We start from the raw sequence: 26,734 nt of genomic DNA on the forward strand, positions 1-26,734 counted from the left end.
TGTTTTCGCCGGCTTCCTCCTCTCCTCCTGCCTCTGTGGTATCGTTAGGCCTGTCTGTGCTCCCTCCTGCGACCACACCTGCGTGTACGCGGCTGGCTGCACGCTCACAACGGGTGTCTTATCAGTAACACTGAAGGAAGAGAACTTCATATTCGTAAAATCGCCCCTCCTGACGGTGACTCACTCAGAACGGGGGGTCACATTCTCACTACGTCTTCTGTCTGTGACTGCGAGCCTGGAGTCTGTTGCTCTCCACGGGGTCCTGCCACGCCACATGCTGGACCGTGCAGGAGTCCTTCCTCTGTCCCTGCCTCCCTTCCCACCACCTAGACAGCCCTGGTGCTTTCAGGGCACACCCAGACGCCCCCTGCAGACCTATCCTGGGCGGCTTTCTGGCACATTCTCCCACCTGATTGCCCTCTTTCCCACCCCCTCCAGCTACATCTCCAACCTCTCTCCAGTGTTCACTCCAGAGCTCATTCTGGCCTCTGTCCGCACCTCGCCTCCCAGGGGACTGCCCGCCGATGGCCCACGGCTCTGAGTCAGTCCCTCCCCACACCCTCCCCTGTCTTTGCTCACGGTCACCTGGCTCTGGAGTCCGGGGGTGGCGAGTGTCGTCTGGTTTGCTGGGCTGACTTGTTCCACTGGGCTGCTGGCAGCCTGGCCCCTGTCGCTCTGTGAGCGGCTCTGCCAGGGACCAGCTCCTGGGCTCAGCAAGCAGGGTGTCTGCGGAGCCGTCAAAGCCGGGCGGGAGGGAACAGGCCGTCACGCCCCCACCGCACAGTGCTGAAGGACGGCTCTGGAGTGTGGAGTGTGGAGTGTCACCGTGCTGCGACACGGGCGCCCAGCAACGCTGGCACAGTTACGGATGATGTTTCAGATCAGTGGGACTCTGTCCCAGGACCACGTGCTGACTTGCCTCATCTTCCCAGGGGCCGATGCTAGCCTCCCGGGCGCAGGCCCGAGTTCGAATCCTGATGGAGGCCGCGGGGATGGGGACAACCTGCTGGGCCCTTTGGACTCTCTGGCCACCGCCAGGCCCACTCTCCTTGTGGACTGGTCCAAGTCCCTGGTCAGCCGCGCTCGCTTCCACGGCTACACCTCCTCCGGTAGGAGCCCTCCCTTTAGATCTGGGGCTTTGTAGCCGGGTCACAAGGGTTTGGGGACCGGCCCCTCCATTTCTTCCACAACATTTCCTTTCAGTGGAGAAGTCCTTGGGGTCATCATGCCTGTTCTGCCTGTGAGTGTTTCTCTGGGGCCTGCAGGAAGAGGAGGCTCCTTATGAAAGGCAGAACATGCCCCTGGGGCCCTCTGGTAGCCGTGCCAGCAAATGGGGTGGTGGAGGGGGTTCCTGCTGAGCTGGTGCCCATGCACGACCCTGAGGCCAGGTACCCCGATGCCCGTGTGCACAACGGCCGCGTCCTCCTGCCTGGGGACAGTCACCCCACAAAGTGGGCCCCGGGGCCCTGCTCCTGTGGTACAGCTAGCTTCACGCATTATGATGGGCTGACCTACCGCCTCTTGAGGAGACAGTTGGGACCGCACTTCCTCCCCCCGTGGAGGCTCTGGGCCTCCCGCTGTCAGGCGGCCGCCTCCTCCCTCTTCGCCCCCACATTTTGGGAAAGGACGGTTTCCCTGTTGAGACCACCAGCCTGCGCTTCTGGGTCAGCCTCTGCCCGCTGTCACCAGTGAGCACCAGTCACACCCAGATCTAAGAAACGGTTCACCGCCGGTGTCCTTCGAGGCGAAAAACTCACCTTGAAATGCCTTAAGCCTGCCTTGTGGACAAAGTCAGTGTGTCAGTGAGCCAGGTTGGACACGGAAGGCCCACGAGGGGTACAACGTGAGCTCCCGCCAGCATCCCCTCGTCGCTGGGAGCTCAGTGTGACCCGGGGCCTGCCCCCCAGACCCCTACTCAGGGTCGCTGCCCTCGGCCAAGGGAGGCTGGAGGAGAGCCTCCAGCTCCGTAAAGAGGGTGGGTGGCGAACTTCTGGGGGCATTTGCAGGTCGGAGCAAGCACGATCCACAGGAGTAGGGGGAAGCCAGCACAGAAGGGGTCTGTGTGCCCCTGCCCTGCAGAGCCGCTGATGGCCCCTTCTCCTCAGGTATCACAGGACGCACGGTGACAATAAAGCCGTTCTCACTGAGCCCCGGGGACACCTATGTCCTACAAGCCTCTGTGGGTACGTTACGCTCAGCTGGTCCTGGAGCGTGGGAGGGAGGGTGTTCTCATCAAATTCAGGTTGTTTCCGGAAGCTGCAGCCACTTCTGACCTCCCGGGACCTTGTTCCAGAGCGTCCTGACCCTCCTCCCTCCGTCCCTGTGGGCCCGCACTGCTCATTCTCACCTCCTCCTGTGTTTCCGATCCTGACGGGGTCAGGTGGGTGTTGAGGTCACAGCAAAGGCGGAGATGTTGGCCTTTAAAAAACCCGAAACGAGGTCTGTCTTTGTCTGATTTCTCAAGACAGCTGTGCATATTGGTCCTTTGCCTGAACCGGCTGATAACCCGGCGCGTGTGTAAAACCCAGGAGGTGGAGGTCTTTGTGGGGCCCGTGTCTGTCAGCTGCACATTGACCCAGTGGCCCACTCCGCCTCCCTTCTGGCCTTTTCCATGACACAATTGCATCTTCCTTTGGGGGGCGGTTCTGGACCTTCTGCCCCATTTCTAGTGGTTTTTAGTTCCCTGTGACAAGCACAGGGGATCTGACAGTGCGCAGACGGGTTGGGTTCGGAGCCCCCCAGTTTGAGCTACTGGAACCCGGGGTGCATTTCCAGGCTTGTCTCCCACATCGGCCTCCTCTCATGAGGAACACGAGGCCAGTGTCCGTGCGAAACCCCTTGGTAGGGGCCGTAGGGTCCCCGAGCTTTGTTCTTGCTCCCCTGTCTCTGCTGACAGCTTTGCACATGTCCCTCTGTGCCTCCCACGGTGCACTCAGAACCGGACCCCGAGGCCCCTGTGTTTGGCAAAAGACACAATGCTGCATTTGCTGTCACAAACTCTGCCCCCCAAACCTTTGGCCCTGCCCGCCACGGGTGCCACATTTGTCTAAGCGACGAGCCTGAGGGCCATTTTCTGAGGCAGGTCACACTCCTCCCCATGGTGGAGACTGAGCCTCTGCGCGCGAGGCCCGGGGCGTCACCTGCTCATCGCCCCCGCACGCCCAGCAGCAGCACTCGCCCCCAGGCTCCCGCACACGCCACACGCCACACGCCGGGCAGGGCCATGGAGCCGCCACTCCCTTCTCTTTGACTTGACCTTGTGGTGGGCTCCATGGCCGTGCCCCTTTGTCCTGCACTGCCAGAATCCCACGGAGGGCGGGTCTCGGGCTCTGCCCCCTGGCAACCCCCGGGCTGTTCTGGGAGGCCGTCACCGTGCCGCTATCTTTCTCTGGGGCCTTCAGCCCTCGTCCTCCCGTCTGCAGCTTCCCCGCACCACGTCCTGGGGAGGGCTCAGCTCTTCGTGACGTTCAATCCGGCTCCAAGGGACGTGGCCTGCCAGGTGCAGCCACATCACGGCCTCGAGGCTCGCACAATCTTCGGCATCTTCTGCATGTCAGGGAGATCGGTACGCTTGGCCACCCCAAGTCTGTCCCGGGGTCTGGGGGTAGAGGCCGCTCTCAGAGGGGCTGGCCAGCCCTCGGGGGAGATGCCGCGGGACACGAAGCTACACCCGGCAGCAGGAGTGCCGTGACGTTGCTCCCCACACTCGGGAACACGCCGCCCCATTCCTGTCCCGATCCTGCTCCTTCTCTCAGAGGCCCACCACGTGCATCCCTGGAGGGTCCGATGCTGGCCTTAAGTTTTATTTATTTTTTTTTGAAAAAGATTGTATTTATTCATTTGAAAGAGAGAAAGCAAGAGAGAGCACAAACAGAGGAAGAGGTAGAAGCAGATCCCCCCATTTATCAGAGAACTCCCCTTCCCAATGCAGGCGCTCGATCCCAGGCCCCTGAGATCATGACCTGAGCCGAAGGCAGACACTTAGCCTTCTGAGCCCCCAAGCATCCCCGTTGTTGAGTTTTAATTTTAATTCCAGTTGGTCCATTTGCAGCGCAGTCTGAGTCTCAGGTGTACAACACAGAGACTCACTCACACTCCCCTGCGTCGGCAGGTGCCTTCCTTCGTCCCATCACCTGCTTCCCCTTCCCCCACCCACTCCCCTCTGGTGACCAGCAGCGCGTTCCCTGCGGTGAAGAGTCTGTTTCTTGGTTTCTCCTTCCCTCTCTCTCTTCAAATGCCTGTTCTGACACCGAGAGCTGGAGTGCTGTTCGCGTGAGCCCCCACTGCCGCCCCCTGCCTGTTGTATCCCCTTGACCCTGAGCAGGCCCAGGGATCTGTGTCTCTGTGGCTTTGGGGAGTTCCCAGGCCAGGAGAGCACACAACCCCGAGTGACAGACGCAGCCATGGTGCGGGGTCCTCTTGGCTCTGGGAGAGGGGCCCTGGAGGGGCGATGTCCTGCCGTGTGTGTGTACATTCGGGGACGGGAAGTCAGTGGCTGCCCCTGCTTGTCTGTACACGAGCTCTCGGGGTGCGGGGGTGTGAAGGCCACAGGGGCGTGTGCTTACTGGGGATGTAATTTATGGTTTGTTCATCTATACACTGTTTTTTTGCTCCACATGGAACGGATCCTAGGACTTCCGTTACGAATTTAGTTATCGGATAGGAAATGCCTCCAAACGCACTCTGCACCGCGGGAGAGACAGCCAGTACTACTCCACACTGCCGGCCGGCGAGCCCTTGGACCATTATAAAGGTAAGTCAGGCTGGGCGTTTGAGGGGCTGGTGTGCTCACGTGCGGCTGTAAACCTTTCGCCCTGCCTTCGGAACACTAGAAAATGTTCAGACTGTGTATCCGGAAAATAAAATTCTTATCTGTTCATCTCAAAAAGTTTCATGCTTTTTAGATTAGGTGGATTACCTACTTTTTATTTATTTTTCTTAAAGATTTTTATTTATTTGAGATTGAGAGAGAGTGAACATGAACAGAGGGGAGGGGTAGAGGGGGAAGCAGGCTTCCCACCAAGCACAGAACCTAACACGGGACTTGATCCCAGGACCCTGAGATCTTGACCTGAGCTGAAAGCGGACACTTAACCAACTGAGGTCTTACATTACAGTGGACACATAAAGTAAATACCAAAATGCTGAAGCCTACCCAGTATTTATAAATTAACTGTTTGAGACTAAGCTGTGCCTTCCTCACTAAGGAAGTTTGTGGTGTTTGGTGAGTCCTGAGTTGGTTGTCCACAGCACCAACTCGAGGGGCCGCCCCCACGAGGAGGAGGCCGGGGTAAAGGGCTGCAGGGTTAGCCTGGGTCGTTCTCTGAGCAAGACTAGCTGTCCGTGCTGACAACTTCCCAGACCCCAGGAGCTGCCCGCCCTGAGCCCGTTAGAGACTCGGCTGTTCAGGAACGCGGCTTCATCTGTAGGACCCACGCCGTTGATTAAACCTCCAGGGCCAGGTGGTTCCGCGGTGCAGGCAACTTGGACTCACTGATCTAGAACTTTCTTGGAGCTGGCAAGGTGAGATTATCTCCACCTAAGGTCTCAGCTCGCTCATCCATTTGGTTTCCTTAAACCTCGAAGCCCACCCAGAAAGCTTTCTTTTTCATGAAACCTTGACTGACCCCAAGTTGGACACATGCGCACTGGCTCCTGGGTGCAGGTCAGAGACGTGGAGCGGAGGTGTTCCGAGCCGGACGCTGTGCTCCGTGAGGATGGACGCATCCACCGCGTGTCATGATGAGCACAGCGCATGTTGGGTGGATGGACGGACAGAGGTGGCGCTTGCCGGCTTGCATCGTAAATTCCTCCTCAGTGGAGCTGCAGTTGCCCTCAGTCTTCTGGAAACTTCCCTCCAAAGGGATGATCGCCCCCCAGACCCTCACCTTGCTGGTGCTGGATGCAGAGTCCTGTGTTTGGTTTATGCCCGGCAGGACCCTGCCCCAGATGCCCGCCTGCAGGGCCATGTGAGACCCTGTCCCCGGGGGCCTGCAGACCATGAGGCCGGGCAGACACCCACATGGGATGTTGGGCAAGGCCTCCGTTCTATGTTGGACAAAAGGGCTTCATACCATGAATTGGTAGAGCCAAACTTAAAGCAACGGCACGGAGCGGTGTCAGGGTGAGTGACGTCACTCGGGCCATTCCCAAAGAGTGCGCGAGGCCTTACAGTGGTCAACACTGGGACGGTCGACGACTTCCAGAGTCCTACATGGGTGGAGGCCAGCAGAATAAATAAGGGGCAATGATATTGATCCTGGCCTGTCCACCTCTTGCATGAAGGTTCCACGGACTCGGTGTTAGGTTGGAGACTGGTCTGGACTCCACTGGCTCTCTTGCACTCTCTGCCATTGTGTTTCGGACTGAGAAGGCTTTCACGCCCCTGGCATGCCTCTGGTCTGCCTTCTGCATGGCTCTGTGGCCAGCCCCATGGCCTCCATGGCAGCATGAGCCACATGTCCCCGCCCCGCAAACCCCAGGCCTGCCTCCCAGGCCCGCATCCAGTGTCCCCAGCAAAGCCACATCCTGCCATGCTCCAGGGACGGCACACGGACCTGGCTTCTCTTCCTTCCTCTGTACCTGCCCTGTTCCTGGACTTCACTGAGGGGCCGCTAAGAATGTGACTCCCACCCTTGACCCTCCGTTGCCAGATGTGGCTTTCATTCTTGGGTCTCCCGTGGCCCTGGTGTCCCATTCACCAGTATGGTCCTGCCGCCGTGGGCACACAGGACCTGCGGGTCAGACGAGTGAGTGAGTGGGTGGAGCATTGCCCGGGCCCTGGCCTCCGGCACTCAGCTCCCTGTACCGCCGTGTGGCACTGGATGTGGGAACGCTGGGCTCGCCGCAAGGGCAGAACAGCCTCGCACTCAGAGTCCGTTCCTTGCTGTGTTGGGACATCAGCACCCTGGGCACACAGGTCCGCGCCACAGAAATCCTGGTTCCTAGGGCTTGCTCTCCACCGTGACCCTCATCTGCCACGTTCTCTCCAGTCACAGTGTCCACTGTGATCACAGATGGCATGGGCTCCCAGGCACCGCCGTGCACCGTGACAGTGACTGTCCTGCCCTGTTTCCAAGGGAATCTCTGCCTGGATGAGGACACGTGAGTAAGCCGCATGGAGACACTGTCGCGCATGCCTGTGTCTCCTCGGAAGCAGGGTCTCCCCCAAGCCAGCCACAGGTGGGGGGCCATCTTCTCGGGATGAGCAAAAGAAACAGCCAGGACTCCGCGATCCTAACTCGGATCTGCTCGGGGTACGTGCGGGTTCACTGGGGCCTACAAACATGGGGCGTCCTGGGCTGCCCTCTACGTGCCATTGGTCCTCAGTTTCAGGGCGCTTACATAGCCATGCACCTGCTTCCTGAGCCCTAGTGTGGGATCATCTCCTTTGTCCCCTAAACATGTGGGCTCGTACCTGTCACCTTCCTGCCCCTACAGCCTCAGATGGCCGCTAGCCCACCTCCCATCCACAGATGGGCCGATGCTGGACATGGATGCAAACAGGGTCACAGCCCGTGCTCCTGTGTGCTGGCCCCTCTTGCTAGCTATGGTGTCTTTGAGGTCTGTCACAGCCCTGTTCCCTCCCATCTGCCATGAGCCACTTGCCCTTCCTCAGTTGGCAGACAGGGGATGTGTCTTCAGACTATTAGGGACAGTGTTGTTAAGAACAGACGTGTGGACATGTGTTTTTGTTGTTTTTGGGTACGTACCTAAGGACAGAGCTGCTGGCTCACAGGGTCGTCCCATGTGTATTATGTGGGGGAGACAGCCAGACTGCTTTCCAGAGTAGCTGCCCCGTTTCCCACAAGCCTCCAGTTTGTCCCTGTTTACACCACACTGTACTGTCTCTCTTCTTCATTCTGGCCACCCAGGACTGCTGAAAGGGTGTGTGCTGTCCCTCGAGACTTGCATTTCCCTCGTGGCTAACGGTGGAGAGCGTCTTTTCATGGGCTTGCACATCTGGCTTGAAGAAATGTCTGTTCAGCTTGTTGGTTTAAAAGTTGGGTTTCTCTTTCTGATTAAGCTGGAGGAGCCCTTCACATATTGTGAATGCATGTCCCTGGCCAGAGACAGGATTTGCAAACATTTCTTCCCAGTCAGTGGTTTGTGTCTTCTCTTCCACGTGGTGTCCTTTGAAGCACAGAAGTGAGTAATTCTGATGAAATCCAATATCCTAACATTCTCTTTCATTCTTGGTGTAGCCATAGGCTTTGTTACTGTGTTTTCTTGTAGAAGATTTCTAGTCGTTGCTCCCACACTGAGCTCTATGACCCGCTTGGGGCTGGTGTGTGTGTGGTGTGAGGTAAGGCTCCAAGGTCGGTCCCACAGGGAGCTGTCCAGCACGTCCAGCACCGTTCAATTGCCTTAGTTGCTTTGTCAAGAGTCGGTTGGCCATAAACGCTGTGGGGTCTCAATTCAGCTCCCTTCTTCTGTGTGAGACTTATGTCAGCACCACACTGTCTTCATTATTGTAACTTCGTGGTAAAATCTGACATCAGGAAGCATGAACCCACTGATTTTGTTCTTCTTTCTCCAGACAGTTATTTTGGATCTCCTGGTTATTATCTGCTGATTCCGCAGACAGCCCTGTGGGGTTTTGAAAGGGACTGCACTCAGTCTGTTGATCACTCTAGAATATCGTCATCTTGAGGATATGGGATCTAATGACCATTGGATAAAGTTTTTCCTTATTTAGATTTTAATTTCTTTCTGCCATGTTTTTTAGTTTCTAGTGTATGGGTACTGGAAACCCGTAGCAGTTTATTCTTTTCAGTGCTATTGTAAATCATTTTATTCTTTTTAGTGCTATTGTAAATCGAGTTGTTTGCTTAAAATCTGGTTTTGGATTCTTACTGCTCATGCATAGATACAGAACTGGCGTTTATGTGATTGCTCTTGTATCCCATAGCCTTGCCAACCTCATTTATTTGTTCTAGAATTTCTTAGCACACTCTCCGGTGTTCTTGCATGTGGAAGAGCCTGCCTTCTACAGATGGAGTTTTACTCCTTCCTTTCCAGTCTGGATGATATCCCCCCCGGCTTAACTGTCCTGGTGAGACTCTTCCAGTTCAATGGTGACTAGAAGAGCCAAGTGTGTGTATCCTGGTCTTGCTTCTAGTCTAGGCCGGAAGCTATCTGGCTTTACCATTGAGGGCCATGTTAGCTGTAGCTTCTCTGTACATGTATTTCTTGAGGTTGAAGAAGTTCCCTCATATTCCTAGGTTTGGGGTATTTCTATCATGAAAGAAAAATGGATTTTGTCACTGCTTTGCCACATCTATTGAGATGATTATGTGGATTGTCCATTACTGTGGTAAATACCTTGACTGATTTTCCTCCTGGAGTTCCTCTTGCATTCCTGGCGTAAACCCCACTTGGCCAAGGTGTGCAGTCGGTGATCATGACATAGCGTCCAAGTGCGGTCTGAGTGTGCCCTGGGCTGTGGTTGTGGGTTTGGGTCCTTGCAAACCTCCAGCCCACTATAGCCACAGTGGTGTCTGGTCTAGCTCTGTCCTGTCCTCCCTCACTTGCATTCCGCTGGGCGACTCTGCCCGTCTCAGTTCTGATCAGGGCTTTTAGGGAATTCTGATGTTCTGCCTCACTGTGTCTTTCCCGAGTTCCTCTTACATGGACGATCTGTCCTCTGAGCCATCTGCTGTCTGCCCCGACCCACCCACGAAGCTTTCCATAGCAAAAACCCCTCCTCCTCTGGTCGGCAGGCTAGAAAGCTTGGGCGTTTGGTGGAGCAATCCTGGTAACTCTTGGATTTCTTTCAGCTATAACTCCAGCCTGAAGCATCTCTCCACCCTTCAGCTGATGGGCAGCTACACAGAGATCAGGAACTATATCACCATGATGACCAGGGTCCTGACTCGTTGGGCTGCAGAGGACAGAAGTCCCTCATGTGGCCAGTGGTCACGAATACAGGATATGCTGATTTCTTCCACATGCAGACTGCCTTTCGCAGATCAGGTGCGGGCTGCGGCAGGGCGGGCTCAGAGCCCGCAGGTCAGTGTCCGCGTGGCAAGGCCCCTGACTGCCTGGCTCACCAGCAGGCCGCCTTGCTTAGGAAACACGGTCAAGAAATGGGACCCAGAGGGCCAGACAGTGAGGCCTCTCTCGTCTGCTCATACTTTCACAAACAAATGCTGTCGGTTTGTAGAAGTGAGACCATGTGCATCAACGTCCCACAGATTGTTCTGCTCATTTCTCTAAGTCAAGCGATGTGAGTCCTATCTGACTTGACCTTGCCAACAATAAAATGGCGGAGTAAAATGTATGATGACAGCAGCTTCTAAGGACATGAGCATGTATTCAGTGCCACTGTCCTCGGTCACTGCCACGCGTGTCTCCGCCTCCTGCCCACCCCTCACCACTAGAGAGCGCTTGCATCTCACAGTGCGCCTTGTGTCCCTGTGGCCCTGATACTCTTATCCATGCTGTTTCTCCCTCCCTGAGGCCTCTCACCCTTTTCGAGAATTTCCCTGAGCTCTGTCCTCCTTCTCCCTCCGCTCCCCTCTGCTGGCAGGCACACTCTGGTCACACTCCTGCTGGGCTGGTGGAGGCCAATGAATGCCCAGAGGACATGGGGCCCTAGAAGGCAATGCAGGTCGAGGGGGACAGTCCCTCCACCGTGTCTTAGCTCAGACGCCCGGGCTGCTCTGTCTGAGAGCGTACTGCGGACGATGCAGCTCGGAACTCGTAACTAACTTTGCCTCCCTGTGTGTTTGCTCGTTTCTCCCGGGCAGGAAGAAATGAATGATTCCATTTCCATGTTAAGGGACCTCCTGCGCTTCCCTCATAAGGTGAGTGCTGTGTCTTTCCAAGTCTATTTTCCTCCCTTTTTTTTTCTTTGCATAATTGGGAGGACCTTGATCTGTTCTTGAAGAACCCACAGTGCAGGGTTATGTTTGACACTTAAATTAGAAAGGGGATTTGCTCTGAGAATACCCTTAAATGGCATTGCCCACCCCAAATCACTGGAGAGGAGCTTCTTCCCTTATATATACATTAGAAAACCCAAAGTAGAAACAGGCCCTGACAGTATGACCTGTGTGTTAAATGCTTCTGGTAAGGGGAGCGTTCTGTTCTTAATCCAAGGGCTGGGGTTTTCCAGCTCACACCTTTTCTGTTGTCAAGTTTTTATTTAAATTCCAGCCAATTAGCACACAGCGTAATATTAGTCTCAGGTGTACAACACAGTGGTTCAGAACTTCTCTACGTCACCAGTGCTCGTCATGGCAGGTGCCCTCTTTCCTCCCGTCACCTGCTTCCCCATCCCCACCCACTCTGGTGACCAGCAGTGTGTTCCCTGCACTGTTTCTTGGTCTCTCTTTCTCCTTCTTTGGGCCTTTTGCTTGTTTGTTTTGTTTCTTAAATTCCACATACGAGTGAAATCATACGGTGTTTGTCTTTCTTTGCCGACTTATTTTGCTCAGCATGATACTCTCTAGTTCCATCCATGTGATTGCCGAGGGTAAGACTTCATTCCTTTTGACAGCTGAGTAATATTCCATTGCATAATTATTCCACATCTTTATCCACTTATCTGTTGACGGACACTTGGGCTGTTTGCATGATTTGGCTTTTATTGCCAATGCTGCCATCAACAGCAGGGTGCAGGTGCCCCACTGAATGAGTATTTTTGTATCTTTGGGTAAATGCCTCATAGGATGATTGCTGGGTCATAGGGTAGCTCCATTTTAACTTTTCGAGGATCCTCCACACCATTTTCCAGAGTGGCCGCGCCAGCTTGTATTCCCACCAAGAGTGCACGGGGGCTCCCCTTTCTCCACACCCTCGCCAACACCTGCTGTTTCCTGATTGTTAATTTCAGCCATTTGGATGGGTGTGAGGAGGTGTCCCATTGTGGCTGATGATGACTGATGTGGAGCATCCTCCCATGTGTCTGTCGGCCACCTGGATGTCCTCCTTGGAGAAACTTATGTTTGTGTTTTCTTGGAGCCTGATGCAGAGCTCAATTTCACAAGCCTGAGATCATGAGCTGAGCTGAAGCCAGAGTTAGATACTTGGCTGACTGGGGCAGCTAGGCAACTCTCTTCTGCCCACTTTTTAACCGGATTATTTGTTTTTTGGGTGTTCAGTCTTATAAGGTCTATATAGTTTTTTCCACCTGTTTTCTTCTCAAATCTCCGGCTCCTGCTCTTGAGCTCTTTGTTGCTTTTTCCATTTCTCCCTCTCTGCGGGACGGTCCCCAGCTCAGTCCGAGTGTCACTTATTTAAAATCCCCCTGGGTGCCCCCCCATTTCCATGCCCCTTGTCTTTCGGGCACTGATGACTAAAGCTACACGTGGGAACACATACGCTTCGGTGAGCATGCCAGGTCCTGTAGTGAGGACGTTCAGGGTGTTCCAGAAAGGCCCTGGTGCAGAGCACTTTGCCTGGCGGATGTTTGAAATTGGTTTTAAAAGATAAGTGGGAAGATTCATGAGTCATCTTGTTGGAGGTGACTGTGGCCTCATGGGCATGGTCAGAGAAGCCTCTGACACTTGATTTCAGCTCAGGTCGTGATCTCGAGGTCGTGAGATTGAGCCCCACCTTGGCCTCCGTGCTGAGCATGGAACATGCTTGAGATTCTCCCTCTGCCTCTGCCCTCCTTTTGGTGTGCTCTCTCTCCCTCCCTCAAATAAACGAATAAATAAATCTTAAAAAAAAAAAAAAAAACAAACAAACAAAAAAAAAAAAACCAGGAGTCCAAGGAGGGCTAGAACACCTATTGTGATGAGTAACGGTCCCAGCTGGGAGGGGCTGTCACAGCACTGTATCTTTCTCTCTGCTTCCGTGTGTGTCTGAAAATGGTCCCTGCTTAGGGTTAGGGAAAGAGTGCCATAGGATTTTGCCAGCAGACGCAGGGTAAGGGCATTGCAGGGAGAAACCTTGTTTCTTTGGGAACCATAAGAGGGTGTGTGTGCTCCAGACACCTGTAGGACATGGCGGGGCCCATTTCAAGAAGGGCTTGTGAAGCGGTTGTTGGCTTCAACCAAGTAGTGTCTTAGCATAAACGGCCAGTAGAGACCTTTATATTCTGTGGTCGTTTCATGGGTCAGGAGACCGAAGACCAGAGAAGAAATCGGCACCATGACATTGGCCAAGAATCCGCTAGACACCAAATCTGGGCTTGAAGCCCGCCCTCTTGAGCCCTGGTGCTGTTTCTCTCATTTCCATCAGCGATGGAAGATGCAAGTATGGGGAGACTCTCCCGCCACCTTCCCTTTTCCCACAGTTAAGTCTTACGAGTGTGGCTGTCATCCTCAAAGCTGCCCGGGCGCTCCGGGCTCAGGGCCTGCTGCTGGGGAAACTCGCAGTGGATGAGGGTCCGGTGCGTGAGCTCATCCACCTCGTGTCCGAGGTCTTGGAAGCAAGTGACCGGGAGAAACCGAGGGCTGCGGGCTTCCTGCAAGAAGAGGGCATCGAGGTCATCTCAGATCTCTTGTTGGTAAGCCTGACTTTCTCGTCATGGGTGATGACCATCCCCTCCGGTACCTGCTTCTAGAAACCAGAAATGGAATTGGTTCCAGAAGTACTGTGGGGATTGTTCTGGGTGGCCGTGCGGTCGTTGGGAATCTGGAGGTTGAACTGCAAGTGTTTCCATGAGCTGTTGCCTCTGCTCCATGCTTCCGCATTTTGGGAGATTTCATTCTGGGATGTCTGGGGCGGCGCCAGACTTAGAAGCGGCGTTTCTTGGCACGCTTTCTGCTTCACGAGGAGCTAAGTGAAGTTATGCAAAGGATTCCTAACATGCGCCAGGGTAGAAAGCAACCCTCTGATACTTGACTGCAGAGAAACTCACCAAAGTTTATTTCCACAGCACTGACTATGGGAAATTGGGATTTACTGGGATTTTTTCCCCCATAAGAAATGGCTGCTTTTAAGAAGCAGTAAGTTAACAGTCTTCTCTCTTATTCTACCCATTTATCCTCCCTCCTGCCCAGCCCTGCTGGTTTCCCTTACATTTGGGCAATCAGGAAATCAGCGCGCTGTCTGAATCTGGTCATAGCAAGCGTGATTAGCCATGATGCGTGTGCGCGCTCACACCTACCGCCTGCCCTCGCTGACCCCTACGGCCCGGGGCTTCGGCCCCTGCCAAGTGCGCGGGGTGCTCAGCCTCCTCCCGGATGCGCTGAGAAGCCCCGAGAACTAGAACGGAAGTATCACACCTGTCACAAAGCAAGTAAGATCACAGGACAAAGAGTCAAAACCGAAGAAAATGGTTTGCGTTTTATTGCTATTGGGCATTTATATCTTTATACCAAAATGTTTGCTGGGGCCCGTGAAGCCCAACCACGCTGAAATGGGCCGCCTTTCCCACTATCTGCCTCCTCGGCCCTGGCCCCGGATGCCAGACAGCGCACTCGTTATGCACTGTGAATGTTTGGCTCTCTGTCTCCGTTTCAGGATGGGCTCTCTGCGAGCAAGGAGCGCTGGCTCCACGTCAGCGCCGGCCGGATGGAGTTCCGCACGCTCCTCCATCGTGACCTGCAGGGCTGCGTGCAGAGCCTAGGCTCCGACCGGGTGCATTTACCTGCGGACCTGGCTGGACAGAGTCCTGCAGGAGCGGCAGCGCAGGGCCCGTGCTATGTCAGCCAGCTCGTGCTCTTCAAGGAGAACCCGTTTCCAGGGGGCCTAGCTCCTGGTCAGGTACAATATGGCCGGTGGTGGCCAATGACCAATGACCAACATGCAGTGGTGATGCTTTGATGACGAAGTAGGGACCAGGGTGGTGGGCATTTGGGGGACTCAGTCAGTTGAACCTCTGCGTTCAGCTCAGACCATGACCACAGGGTCCTGGGATCGAGCCCTGCATCCTGCTTCCTGCTCAGAGGGGAGTCTGCTTTTCCTTCTCTCTTTGCTTCTCCTCCTGCATGTGCTTTCTCTCTGTCAAATAAATAAATAAAATCTTTTAAAAAATCAAAAAGAAAGAAACCATCTGAAGGATCCTTGGAATGGCAGGGAGCTAGGGCCGGGGGCAGAGCCCCATGTTTTCTGTGTGTTCCACACCCCCAGCCTGGCTCCAGGGCCTGATAATGTCTGATGGATGGAGGGGCCAATTAATGTGGACAGCTTCCTTTGGTGACAAACGCTCATCCTCCAAAGCATTGACCTTTTATTATTTTGTAGGGAAATAGAAATGGTTAGCCAGCATAAGAAAACCATTCAGACTAACAGGCAGTAAAGAAATAGAAATGAAAATGATTTTTTTAGCATGTGGCAGTGCAGGTATTTAAAGAGACGGGCCTGTGTGGAGGCACCGCAAGTGGGTGTCCGGGGTGTGTGCTCCCCGAGCAGTGCTCCCGAAGTGCTTCAGACACCGGACGGCCGCTGCCCTTGCAGGACCCTTCAGGGGAGGCGAGAAGAGAGTTACTCAAAGCGAGATGTGTAGCTTTATTTATTCAAGACAGCATGATTCATGATAACCCAGATAGAGCCGTACCTGAATGTTCAACAGGGACATAGCTCACTGGGGATTTAATGCGTTACGGTCATCCATATGTAGCCTATTAAAATGACGTCACCCGGGGAATTTGAGTTCCTTTGGAAGATTTTATGTGAAACGTGAAGAGCGCGTACTGTGTGCTACGTAGGTAGCCAGAGCACAGAGACGGTTTCAGCCGTGGTGTCCCCAGGTGGTTCTCTGAGCCAGCATGTTCTCTACACCTTTCTGTCCCCTCAGTCTACGATCTGCCACTCTTTATTTCTGTATGAGCTTCCCAGGAAACAGCAAGACCCTCGGGATGCCTGGGTGGCCTTTGTTAATCATCCGATTCCTGATTTAGTCTGAGGTCATGATCTCAGGGTCATGGGATTGAGCTCCATGTCGGGCTCCATGCGCGGCGGGCAGTCTACTCAAGATTCCTTCTCTTCTTCTGCCCCCCCATTAAAAAAAAACTGTGTTAGGGGCTAAAAATTATCAAGGTAGCGAGAGTAACCCTCCAAGAGCAGCACAGCATCCTCCAATCCTGCCATCCTGACCAGCTAAAGGAGTCACGTATTTCCATGCTGCCTTTACCATTGGGTGCCCAGCAGGACACAGGAGGGGCGTCACTGCTCACCCCTGCTCCTAAGTGCTCTCGTCTCCACAGATTGGCCGGGTGATCACCCCGTCCCTGTTTAGCTGCTCCAGCAGGAAACCCATCCGCAGATGGCGGCTACGGGAGCCCGTGACCGTGGAGTTTGGGGAAGACGATGACCTGGTGAGGGGTCCTTGCAGGCCGCCTTGAGTTCACGTGGGCCATGCCAGCTGGCTTTTCCTGCCTTCGCTGACCTTGCTTTCCATTTGCGGACAGGATAATAGGAATAAGACGACGTTTGTGCTGTTCCGGGATAGAGTGAATGTTCATCAGATCGTCGGGCATTCCACAAATGCCCAGGAATCTCTGCACATAAGGATAGAATTTTCTAGGCCCGTCTCGAGAGCTTTCCCGGTCATGCTGCTGGTAAGGTATGTTGTGGGGGGACCGCCACCAAGGGAGCAGGATGGCTACAAGAACAACATGATTCATGATAATTGTGAGCATCTCGTGAAAACCAGGGAGTGAAATGCACTGTCCACGCAGTCCTGAGGTTCATGGGCTGATGAAATTACGGGACATAGTCACCTGCTTTATTTCCCTGAGATTGGATTCCTGTCCATGAAGTTTGTCAGAGTAAGAAACACAGGTGTGTCAGTGATAACACAGGGACTCTCACTCAGAATGCAGTCCCCCCCCCCCCCAGTGTAGACCTGGGTCTGAATCCTATTGTTTATTTATTTTAAGAAAAAGATGTGTTCAGACTGATGTGTCGGAGGGGACTCAGTAAATGAACTCTCTCTCTCAGCGATGTTGAGTTTGTGAGGCTTGTGCAGGCCGTTTCATGAACAGATCACGAGGACGCACTGAGTAAATGACCACGTGGTTAGGTTTGAGGAATCCTGCGTTGACAGTGCCCATGGAAGCCACTGGCTCTGAGCTCCGTGGTCCATCTGGACCAGCCTGGGTTCTGCTGGAGCCTCTCTCCTCCCCTCAGGCCACCTGACAATGCTTCCCTCTGTCCTACTGCCCCACTCAGGTGGCCCCCCAGACTGGTGGCCTTCTGCAGGAGAACGTCTACACCGCATGTACTGTGATCTCCCTGTACTGTTGGCTACACCCTCCTCCTGCTGCATGAGCCGAACCCTTCTCTGGAGCAAATGTCTTTTCTCGGACTTTCCCTTCGTTCTTTAACTCACGCAGACAAAAGTCAGTTGGTCCGGACCAGCTTCTCAGGGACTACGCTGGGCTCACAGTCCGCCACCTGCCCGTTCTGGCTGCTCGCGGGTACCGCGAGTGGGTCACTCTGACCAGCAGGGGCGTCTGCCTTAGCGGCCGCCTTCCCAAACACATTGGGCGGCGTGGTGTTGTTCCCACAGGCCGCGTGGTGACCGTTCCTGCTCTGTCCCAAAGTTCCTAGTCTGTAATGGGTGAGGAGTGACAGTGTCACGTGGCCCTTGTCGAAAGCCCAGTGATGCCGTGGCGTCCCAGCCTGTGTCCTTGTCACCGGAAGGATGTTTGCTCGAAACCCTATGACTGAGGTCTTTGGGAGGAAACAACAAACAGAACTTGACACTGTTGCTTTGTTTTTCCATCCCAGGTTCTCCGAGCAGCCGACTCCTTCTGACTTCCTCGTGAAGAAGGTCTACGTCTGGGACGAGCAGACGGTGCACGTGTATGTCCCTGCTGGTCCTCTGAGAGGTCAGTGCGCAAGGCCCCATGATGTGTATGTTTCTTTTTATTTTGTTACGATTTCATTTATTTATTGGAGAGAGAAAGCAGGGAGGGGCATAGCAGGAGGGAGAAAGGCTCCAAGTCGACTCCATACCGAGAGCAGAGACTGATGCAGGGCTCGATCCCATGACCTAAGCCGATCACAACCCTGGCCGGGACCAAGAGTCGGACGCTCAGCCGACTGCACTGCCCAGGCGCGCCTGGTGCCACAATCTGTAGTTGTTCGCATGATGACATGTTCTGTAAGAAAGTGGGCACAGATAGCAGTATCTTTCCTCACTCGTGGTGGAGACAGGAAGCCACGTCCGAGCAGGTGGCCCGTCTCAGCGCAGCTTGACCACGGTCATCTCCGTCCCGGCACCTTCCCGGCGGCTCCCCACAGTCCTGCTGCTGTCCTGCGTTGCCTCCCTTCCTCACGTCTAACCCCCCCACCCCCTCGCTGGCCTTCAGCATTCCACTTTGGCCTGTTTGAGTCACCTTCCCGGGTCCCCAAGGTCTCTCTGCTGACTGCTCCTCTGACACCTGTGTCTGCCTCTCCTTTTGGCCGCTCTGCTGCCTGGGGTCAGCAGCTGTGACTCCAGGGCCTTCCTGCAGCCCTCACCAGGGTCTCTGTTCTCCCCCGAAGGCAACAAACAGATAGTGTGCTTTGTGGGGGCGGGGGGGGGGGGGTCCCAGCGGCATCAACACGCAGGTCCAGCTGATTCTGCGGGCTGTGGTCCTTGCACGGGGATGCCTCCTGGCTCATGCACCTGTCCCCTGTCTCCACATTCATACGAGATGGGACTCTTCCTCTGAGAACCCGTCCCGCTGAGCCCCCTTCCTTTCTTTTCAAAATGGACAAATCTGTTATCAAACTCAGATTCTCAGTGGCAGTTTATTTTTTTTTAAAGATTTTATTTAGGGGCATCTGGGTGGCTCAGTGGGTTAAGCCTCTGCCTTCGGCTGAGGTCATGATCTCGGGGTCCTGGGATCGAGCCCCGCATCGGGCTCTGCTCAGCGGGGAGCCTGCTTTCCCCCCTCTCTCTCTGCCTACTTGTGATCTCTGCCTGTCAAATAAATAAATAAAATCTTGGTGGGGGGAGGTTTTATTTATTTATTGAGGAGAGAGTTTGAGAGAGCACCAGCAGGGAGAGAATCTTCAAGCCGAGTCCCCACTGAGCAGGGAGCCCGATGCGGGGCTCCATCCCACGACCCCAGGATTATGACCTGGCTGAAGGCAGCTGCTTAACCACTCATTTGTTTCTGTCAGGTTTTACTTTACATTCTTAGGATACGTCATCCCAAGAGTACCACGTCAAAACTGCTTGGGTTAGTTCTTTTCAGTATGGACTTCCACTGTCAGTTTTATGAACTACTGGGTTTACTGTTTTTTTTCTAAATATGTTTAACATGAAGGGTCACTGTTCTCCATTTGCTTTCTCTGCTTGTTTGCTTGCTTTCAAATTTCTTTTTTTTTTTTTTTTTTTTGCTTGTTTTTAAGTGATCTCTACCCCAATATGGTGCTTGAACTCACAACCCTGAGATCCAGAGTCACATGCCCAACCCCCTGAGCCAGCCAGATGCCCATGATGTCCTTTAGTTCTTATCTAATTTTTAAAAAATATGTGAGGCATTTCTGTTGTTCAGTTGTCTAAGCCTTATTAAAAAGGCTAAAAAATGTAGCTACCCAGGACATAGGAAGAGTCTAGATGCGGTGTTCCAGGGTCGAAGGGCACATGTGTGTGCAGTTTCCGTAAATGTGGCCAAACCCCACATCTAGCCTGCCCAGTATGAACACAGGGTCTGTTTCCCCATAGCTTCGCCAACAGACTGTTTTCAAGATTTTGAATTTTTCCAGATGCTTACTTGAGAAATGGTAATTTCAATATGCAATATATGTTGTGATATGAGCATTTCTTTATACACTTAAAGGCCTTACCTCCTTTTTTTTTTGTGAGCGGTCCATAAACATCCATTTCTGTCTTGAATTTATTTTTTCTTGACTTCTACAGTTTCCAACTTTGTTTTTATTGAGGTGTTTTGCTTTGCAAAAGCTTTTTTTAAAAAGAAAAAATAATGTTTATGAACTTTTAAAAAATTACCCTTAGATTGTGAGTGAGTCCTTGTTAGAAATCCATTCCTTATGCCAGGTTATGAGAGAAGATCATTCACATCTATGATTTCTTTTTGTGTCTGCACGGCCCCGTGAGCTTGCATTTAGATCTCTGATTGATGGTGCTGTAGAGGGCATGAGATGCAGATCTGATTTCCTATTTTTACAAGTAGGTTAGTAGCTACTTGTCCCAACATTGCTTAATAAAAAGTCTCAGGGGCAAGGGGCACCTGGGTGGCTCGGTCAGTTGAGTGTCCAAGTCTTGGTTTTGGCCCAGGTGATGATCTCAGGGCCATGGGATTGAGCCCCACGTCGGGCTCCGTGCCCAGCATGGAATCTACTGGAGATTTTCTCTCCTCTCCTTCTACCCCTGCCCCCACTCTCTCTCAAATAAATAAATACATCTTTTAAAAAATCTTTAAAAAAAAGTCTTAGGGACAAATTTTAAATAAATGGAATGTCAAATATTTTTCCTTCTAAACATAAAAAGTTACTCCCAAGTGACAGACTAACAATGCACGGTCACTGTGCTGTCCTCATGGGGACCGCGCAGACCCAGGACCAGCAGCCGGCTGACGGGCCAAGGAGAAGCAGGAAGGGGCTGTATGGAGCTGGGGGAGCTGCCTCCAGGGTCCTGTGTCTCCTGGCCAGGGGGTGGCCCGTTCAGGGTGTCCAGAGGGTGCTGGCATGTAGGCAAACATATCTCACACTCTGCCAGCCCCCAGGAAAATCGGCAGTGGGGGGCCTGCCTGGACCCGTTTTCCTCGCAGCTTCCGTGCCCTGGGAGAGGCAGTGCCAGAGGGCCTCTCCCCTGCCCCACCAGCCTCTCCCCTGCCAGCCCTGCCCCCTGCCCTGCTGCCCACTGCTTTGGCCCCCTGGGAATACATTACGCCTTTCTGCAAATTTCAGGTGTGTTTGTTTTTCCCTCTTTAGACACCCACTTGGGGTATTTATCCTTACTAGACGCTGACTACGACAGACGCCCTCCAAACAAACATTTCGCACAGGCAGTGAACTACACGGTGTGTTTCCAGTGGGTGCAGTGCCTCTTCTGGGAAGAGAGGGAGTGGAAATCTGCAGGCTTCTCTCCACGGCCAGGAACATCTCCGGAGAAAGTGAGCTGCAGGTACAGACGTATTGTTGAGGACAAGCTCGAGACTTTTAGAAGCTCACTATACTTTCTTCCATGTGGGGCCCGGTGCATGACCTCCCTGGCCCCGGGTCCCTGTGAAAACGGCTACAGTACCTGGTTTGTGCGCCCCTCCCTTTCTGCAGGCCCAGCTCCCTCCGGGCTGCAGCCGCTAGCAGAGCAGGGTCTGGCTTTCCAGGGCTCTTGTGTCCCCCGCCGAGGTGATGGCTATAGACGTTTGTTGAAACACCCTTGTGGGTGGACGGTGGTGCCCGCGTCTGGTCAGTGGCCGCGTGTCTGCCCACAGTGGGGCTGGGCTTACACCTGCTGGGCTCTGGGCTGACCCAGACCATGCACAGGGTGCACACTGAGCCATCCCGTGAGGTTAGAATGACTAGAACCCATCAGCCTTTCTGCCCCTCCTTTAACCCGCATACGTGACACTATAGACGCCGCTCTCGGCACACGTTTGGCGTCCTAACCCACGTCTTCCTCCTAGCTACGACCGCCTCGCGCCGGCATCTGTTGCGAGAAGAAGCCTGAATGCTACCTTTTCAATGAGTGACGTTTCCAAGTGGCAGAGGTGAGTTCCATTTTCTAGATCACAGATGTGTGAACCCATGTCACCTGTTACTGTTTTGAGTTTTGGAATCTTCTGTCTGTCCATCCCTACATCCATGGACAGGAGACACAAAACCCTGAGACAGTCAGCACATGTCTTATCCAGCTCGGCTTCAGTTCACCGTGACCTTGGTGGGTGGGAACTCACTGGGGCAGTCTCGTCAGCGATGACATGGTGTGTGCCCTCCTGCTTTGTGCGTTTTCATAGCTCCCTCTTCCTCTTCAAAAGTCCCCTTTTAGCTGCTTTTTCTAACTCACGACCCCAGGATCAAGAATCACACACTATTCTAACTGAGCCAGCCAGGTGCCCTGAAAGTGTCCCAGTTTAGATAGTGGATTTCAACTCAAGCTTGCTTCTGTGGCCCGTGTTTTACACAGAACACGTGTATTTGGATTCTGAACTGTGGGTGAGTAGAGGGTGAGCTTGTGCTGGCAGGAGCCCTCTGCCCGGTCACACATACGGAGTCCCGATCGGGCTCGGCTACAGCAGACACCGAGTGGGGGTTTGCGGAATGAGAATTAGTGGCAGGGTCGGCATTTCCTTCAGAGCGTCGGGTCTCCCTCGTGCTGATGTAGTGGGGAACCTTCCATGCTGTGTTACTGAATCAGTCGTCAAAGAGCTGATTGCTCTGTAGAGCAGCCAGTGGGTCACTGACACCATGGTCGCCACAGTGACCTCACTGACACGCCACTGACAGTGAGGCCACCAGGTGTCCAGCGAGTGGGATTCAGGATAGCTGTTCAACAGTGCTTTCAGATATGACTTGAGGGGGAACAGGCCTTGGGGACACCCAGATAAAAGGCAGCACCTCGAGTCAGACAGGGACAGGTGTATTCTGGGGGACTAGCGTCCCTGTGAAGCACCTGCCAGCCCTTGGAAACCCCATCAGAGTCCTGTGAGACTCCAGGTCGGGGTCCTGGCACACTGACTCACGGTGGACCCCCACTCTGTGGGTCTGGAGGGGTCTGGCCAGCTCCGATGTCAGGGAGCAGGAGGCGAGGGCCAGGTGCGGTAGGGAGCAGGCAGCCCAACCACACGGGGTGGGAGGGACGGGGCACGCGTAGGCAGGGTCTCCAAGAGGGAGCGTCTGATACGCCCACATGAAGCACTTTGCGGACATTGTTCTGCTGAGTCTTCACAGAAGCAGCAAGATGGCTGTTCTTACCACATTTCTCCAAGAAAGGTCCTTGGAGAGAGGCCCTGAGTGGCCACCCCACATGGGCTTCAAATGCAGAAGCTGGTGTCTCACCAGGCATCTCTGTCCGAGTCCTTATGCCTGAGTCGGCCTCCAGCGGCTCCTTCCCCTGAGGGACTCAGACCTGTCCTAGCAAGGGGACGACAGAGGCCTCGCAGCCCCCTCCACCCTTCCCTGCTTGGTCTCCTGTCCCAGTAAGAATCCACTTTCTCCTCGCAGTTTTACGACAGACAAGCATTTACAAACCTATCAGTGAAGACCAGTGTGGGCTTCTGTGTGCGTGTGTGCGTGTGTGTGAGCGTGTGTGAGAACGTGCATGTGAGTGTGCTTGTGACTGTGGGTGTGTGTGAGCCAGTGTGGGGGGGCATTGGCTAATCTTTGCTCAAATGTTTATTTCTATAATTCACCACTTGTTCCTCTCCTCTCATTTACAGATGCCCGGAGAACCTGCTTCCCAGCATTTTGATTGTCATTTTTGCGGTGCTTTATGCACTTCTGGTTACTAAAAGCAGACGTGAAGATCGTCAGGAGAAGGAGAAAGCTGGTTACATTTTTCTGCAAGAAGATACTCCTCCCGGCCATCAGCTGTATGCAGTTGTCGTGGACACAGGCTTCCGGTCCCCCACCCGCTGCAGTGCCAAGGTAAGTGGGTCATCCTGGCACTCGCACTCTGTGGAGCACTCTGTGCGCAAGGCTGTGGATGGTGTGAGTGACGGCCCCGACATGCCCCGCGTGGAGACTGACCTTCCCAGCTGCCCCATCTTCCTCCTTCTAGAGTCGGGAGCTCCTTTCCCCCACCGTGCACTCCTTCGTGCCTGCCGATGTGAGCCTTCCTTGTCCTCAGGGCCACCCCCCAATCCTCGGCCTCTCCATGTTCTCCGTAGAGAGCAGTCGCACGTCCAGCCCCATGTGAGGCAGACAGACAGACGAGGGCATGCGGGTACAGCTGGAACTGGGCATCACGGGGCAGGATGGGAGGAAAAGGGGCCATTCCACAAGATACCGGGGAACTGTGGCTTTTCCTGTGGAAGAAAGCTCTAGTAAACCCCTACTTCACGTTACACTCCAAAGCAGCTCCACAAGACTGGAGACTTGCAGACTAAAACAAAGTTTAGAAGCTTCTCAAAGAAAATGTGTGCTTTGCGATGGAGAAGGATTTTTAAAACTGGAAATAAATAAGGAACTTTCCTAAATGAAAGATTGATCATGTGTTTCTGAGCCACAGAACCCACCCCGGTGGGGAGTCGTGAGCCCCGTGCAGCTGGGAATGTGTGTCTGCAGGCACCTCATCTAGCCCGGTCATGGTCACAGCGCCCGGAGGGCCCTCAGGCCTTCCCAGTCTCCGTCTGAGCAGAGGGAGGAGGACACGCCCACTGTCTGCCCACTCCCTCCTGAGACCAACACATGCCCTAGGGAATCCGAGTCAGATCAAATACATAGAAATCTGGCCAGCCGGGCAGGATGAGCACTCTTTTCCAGGCCTCTCCTGGGGAAGCGTGGGAGGGGCCACGCAGGGACAGGACTAGTCCGTTGGGCCAGAAGGCTCTGGAAAGGCTGGGCTAGGTGGCGATACCCCTTTCTGACTCAGCTTAGTGTTCTGTGTCCAGAATCGCAAACCCCTACCTTGTGTTTTGGTCTCAAGGTTTACATTGTTCTACGTGGTAAGAACGGGTCTTCAGAACCCAGAGAACTCTACTGTCCGGAGAAGCCCCTGTTCGAAAGGAATTCCAGACACACTTTCGTCCTGAGGTAAGCAAGGCCCGTCCCAATGGTGTGGCTCTGTGCACAGACGGTCTTACGAAGTCCTTCACGGTGCTGTTGGACGTAGATTCGTGCGGGAGGGTGCAAGGGGGTGGCTAGTTTACACGCTGAGGGTGCTCAGATGGCACGGCGCCTGCTCAGCTAATTTGGGTCCCCCTACATTGGGAAGAGCAAGGACCCATAGCCGTGCAAAGACCATAGTGTGGCTGGACGGGAAGGGTCACTTCCCAGGAGTCCAAGTGGTTCAGACAATGGGGAGAAGCTGCACTAAATGCTTTTCTACTGGAGAACCTCGTGTACAGTCTGTTGGTCTGGGTCCCATCTTCACTAAGAAGAGGTGAGCTCCAGACTCGTCCACGCCAGACACAGATATGTGAGGGAGCTGGGGCAGACGGGGCTCTAGGGGGCTGGCAGGCGTGTGGGAGTGGAGCGTGGGATTACTGACCAGCATGGCCAAGGGCCTGCGGGAGCTCCCTGTCTGTGCCCCCACGCTCCAGAGGGGGTCTGTGGGTCATAGTGCATGGCTCGACAGGTCCGAGGTGCCTCCGAGGGTGAGAATTGAGGCTGAGACTGCCCTGCGGGGCGCCCACCACCCAGACCCTGTCCTGAGTGTGGCTGCTGTGTGTATCCTCAGCACCCCCGCTCTGCTGGGCCCACTCCGGGGTATCCGCCTCTGGCACGATAGCCGTGGGCCCTCCCCGGCCTGGTATGTGAGCCACGTCATGGTGGGAGAGCTGGGGCCTGGGCCCAGGAGGAGCTGGATCTTCCCTGCCGAGTGCTGGCTGGCCGCGAGCAGGGAGGACGGCCGTGTGGAGCGGGAGCTGTGCTGCCTGTGCCGGGGCCTTGGCTTCTGGAAGGTAGGTGACCGGCTGGCCGGCTGCGATGCCAGTGCTGCTTCTCTCTGTGGCTGTTTCCCTAAACTGCACTACAGCTGGCATCAAGGCGGCCATGCTGTCAACGGGGCGTTGAGCGGGCCAGTGTGGGCGAGGATGAGTCCCTCTTCAGGCACTGCTGCCGTGACGTAATAACATTCGCAAAATTTACTGTTGCCCGAGGTCTGCGGGGTCCAGAGGGCCACTAGGTAAGGACGGCAGTGCCCTGTGCATCCTGAACCCCAAGATGGCCCAGGCGTGACCTGGGGGCCGAATGCATGTGATCGAGGGCAAAGACAGGACCAAGAATCTCAGCAAACACCCATGAACCTCACTCTACGCGCATCCCTGATCTTCTGGGAGAGGGTTTGGTCCAGTTGGGATGACGCTTAGGCATTTTGCACTTTCTGGCGAATTGTCCCTGTGACTTTTCTGTAGAATCGTCACTGAAGGGCCGGGTGTGCCAGCTGGACGTGGTAGTCGTAGAGACACCTTGATGGGGACTTTGTGTTCCCGGAGCCCAGTTTTGCAGCTGACCTCAGGCGGGCGGAGGCCAGGGAAGGCCGGTGTCCTCTCATGTCACCAGATCCTTCTCTTCAGCGTGTCCCTGTCACCACCTGTCGTGGGCGAGAGGGCCGGGCTCACCACGTGGGTGCTGCCGACAGAGTAAGACAACAACTATGGGCACGGGCGGTGTGGAAAGTCTTCAGCCCCGCACAGCTGAGGGCCTGGCTCGGCCAGCACTTTCCCTTAGACCAGTGTCTGTGTGCGATCATGACGGACAAAACAGTCGTGTTCATTCTCCAGTTGTTTTGCTTGAGAACTTGTGGGGAGAAGTCTGTACGTGTTAGTCCTGAGACCACCTGTTGGCCAGTCCATTGACGAAGATATATTCTTTTTTTCGTTCTAAAAATTTCATTTATCCATTTGAGAGAGAGAATGAAGGAGAACATGAGAGGGGAGAGGTCAGAGGGAGAAGCAGATGCCCCGTGGAGCTGGGAGCCTGATGCGGGACTGATCCCGGGACTCTGGGATCATGACCTGAGCCAAAAGCAGTTGCCCCACCGACTGAGCCACATCCCGAAGATATATCCTTATCTCGTTAAACCTGTTTTCCCTGGATTTGCCTCTGGGTTCTAATGCTCCTCACGGGTTTCCTAGAATAGCGTTGAGCACCGAGCGCTCCTCGGGTTGAACTGAACCTTTTGTACCCAGTGCTATTCTGTAGGTGGCGAGCTGCCCGCCATGTGGCCGATGCCGTGGGGCTGCCAAGGACACCCAGGGCCAGGCGCGCTCCT

The 26,734-nt window shown here is 54.3% G+C and overlaps 1 protein-coding gene across 1 annotated transcript in view; it reads left to right on the forward strand.

Moving 5' to 3' along the window:
* Positions 1-26,734, forward strand: part of PKD1L1 (polycystin 1 like 1, transient receptor potential channel interacting) — a 97,502-nt gene that overhangs the window by 28,109 nt on the left and 42,659 nt on the right. Inside the window, exons 18-34 of the mRNA XM_059172526.1 lie at positions 933-1,109; positions 2,106-2,183; positions 3,423-3,565; positions 4,633-4,753; positions 6,993-7,104; positions 9,780-9,975; positions 10,752-10,808; positions 13,247-13,459; positions 14,419-14,661; positions 16,104-16,214; positions 16,308-16,462; positions 17,632-17,732; positions 20,791-20,983; positions 21,486-21,569; positions 23,238-23,445; positions 24,446-24,552; positions 25,199-25,421. Of these exons, the coding sequence (XP_059028509.1) occupies positions 933-1,109; positions 2,106-2,183; positions 3,423-3,565; positions 4,633-4,753; positions 6,993-7,104; positions 9,780-9,975; positions 10,752-10,808; positions 13,247-13,459; positions 14,419-14,661; positions 16,104-16,214; positions 16,308-16,462; positions 17,632-17,732; positions 20,791-20,983; positions 21,486-21,569; positions 23,238-23,445; positions 24,446-24,552; positions 25,199-25,421 (2,522 nt within the window). The remainder of the gene's footprint in view (positions 1-932; positions 1,110-2,105; positions 2,184-3,422; positions 3,566-4,632; positions 4,754-6,992; positions 7,105-9,779; positions 9,976-10,751; positions 10,809-13,246; positions 13,460-14,418; positions 14,662-16,103; positions 16,215-16,307; positions 16,463-17,631; positions 17,733-20,790; positions 20,984-21,485; positions 21,570-23,237; positions 23,446-24,445; positions 24,553-25,198; positions 25,422-26,734) is intronic.

This window comes from Mustela lutreola, chromosome 4, assembly GCF_030435805.1.
Source record: "Mustela lutreola isolate mMusLut2 chromosome 4, mMusLut2.pri, whole genome shotgun sequence".
Lineage (NCBI taxonomy): Eukaryota > Metazoa > Chordata > Mammalia > Carnivora > Mustelidae > Mustela > Mustela lutreola.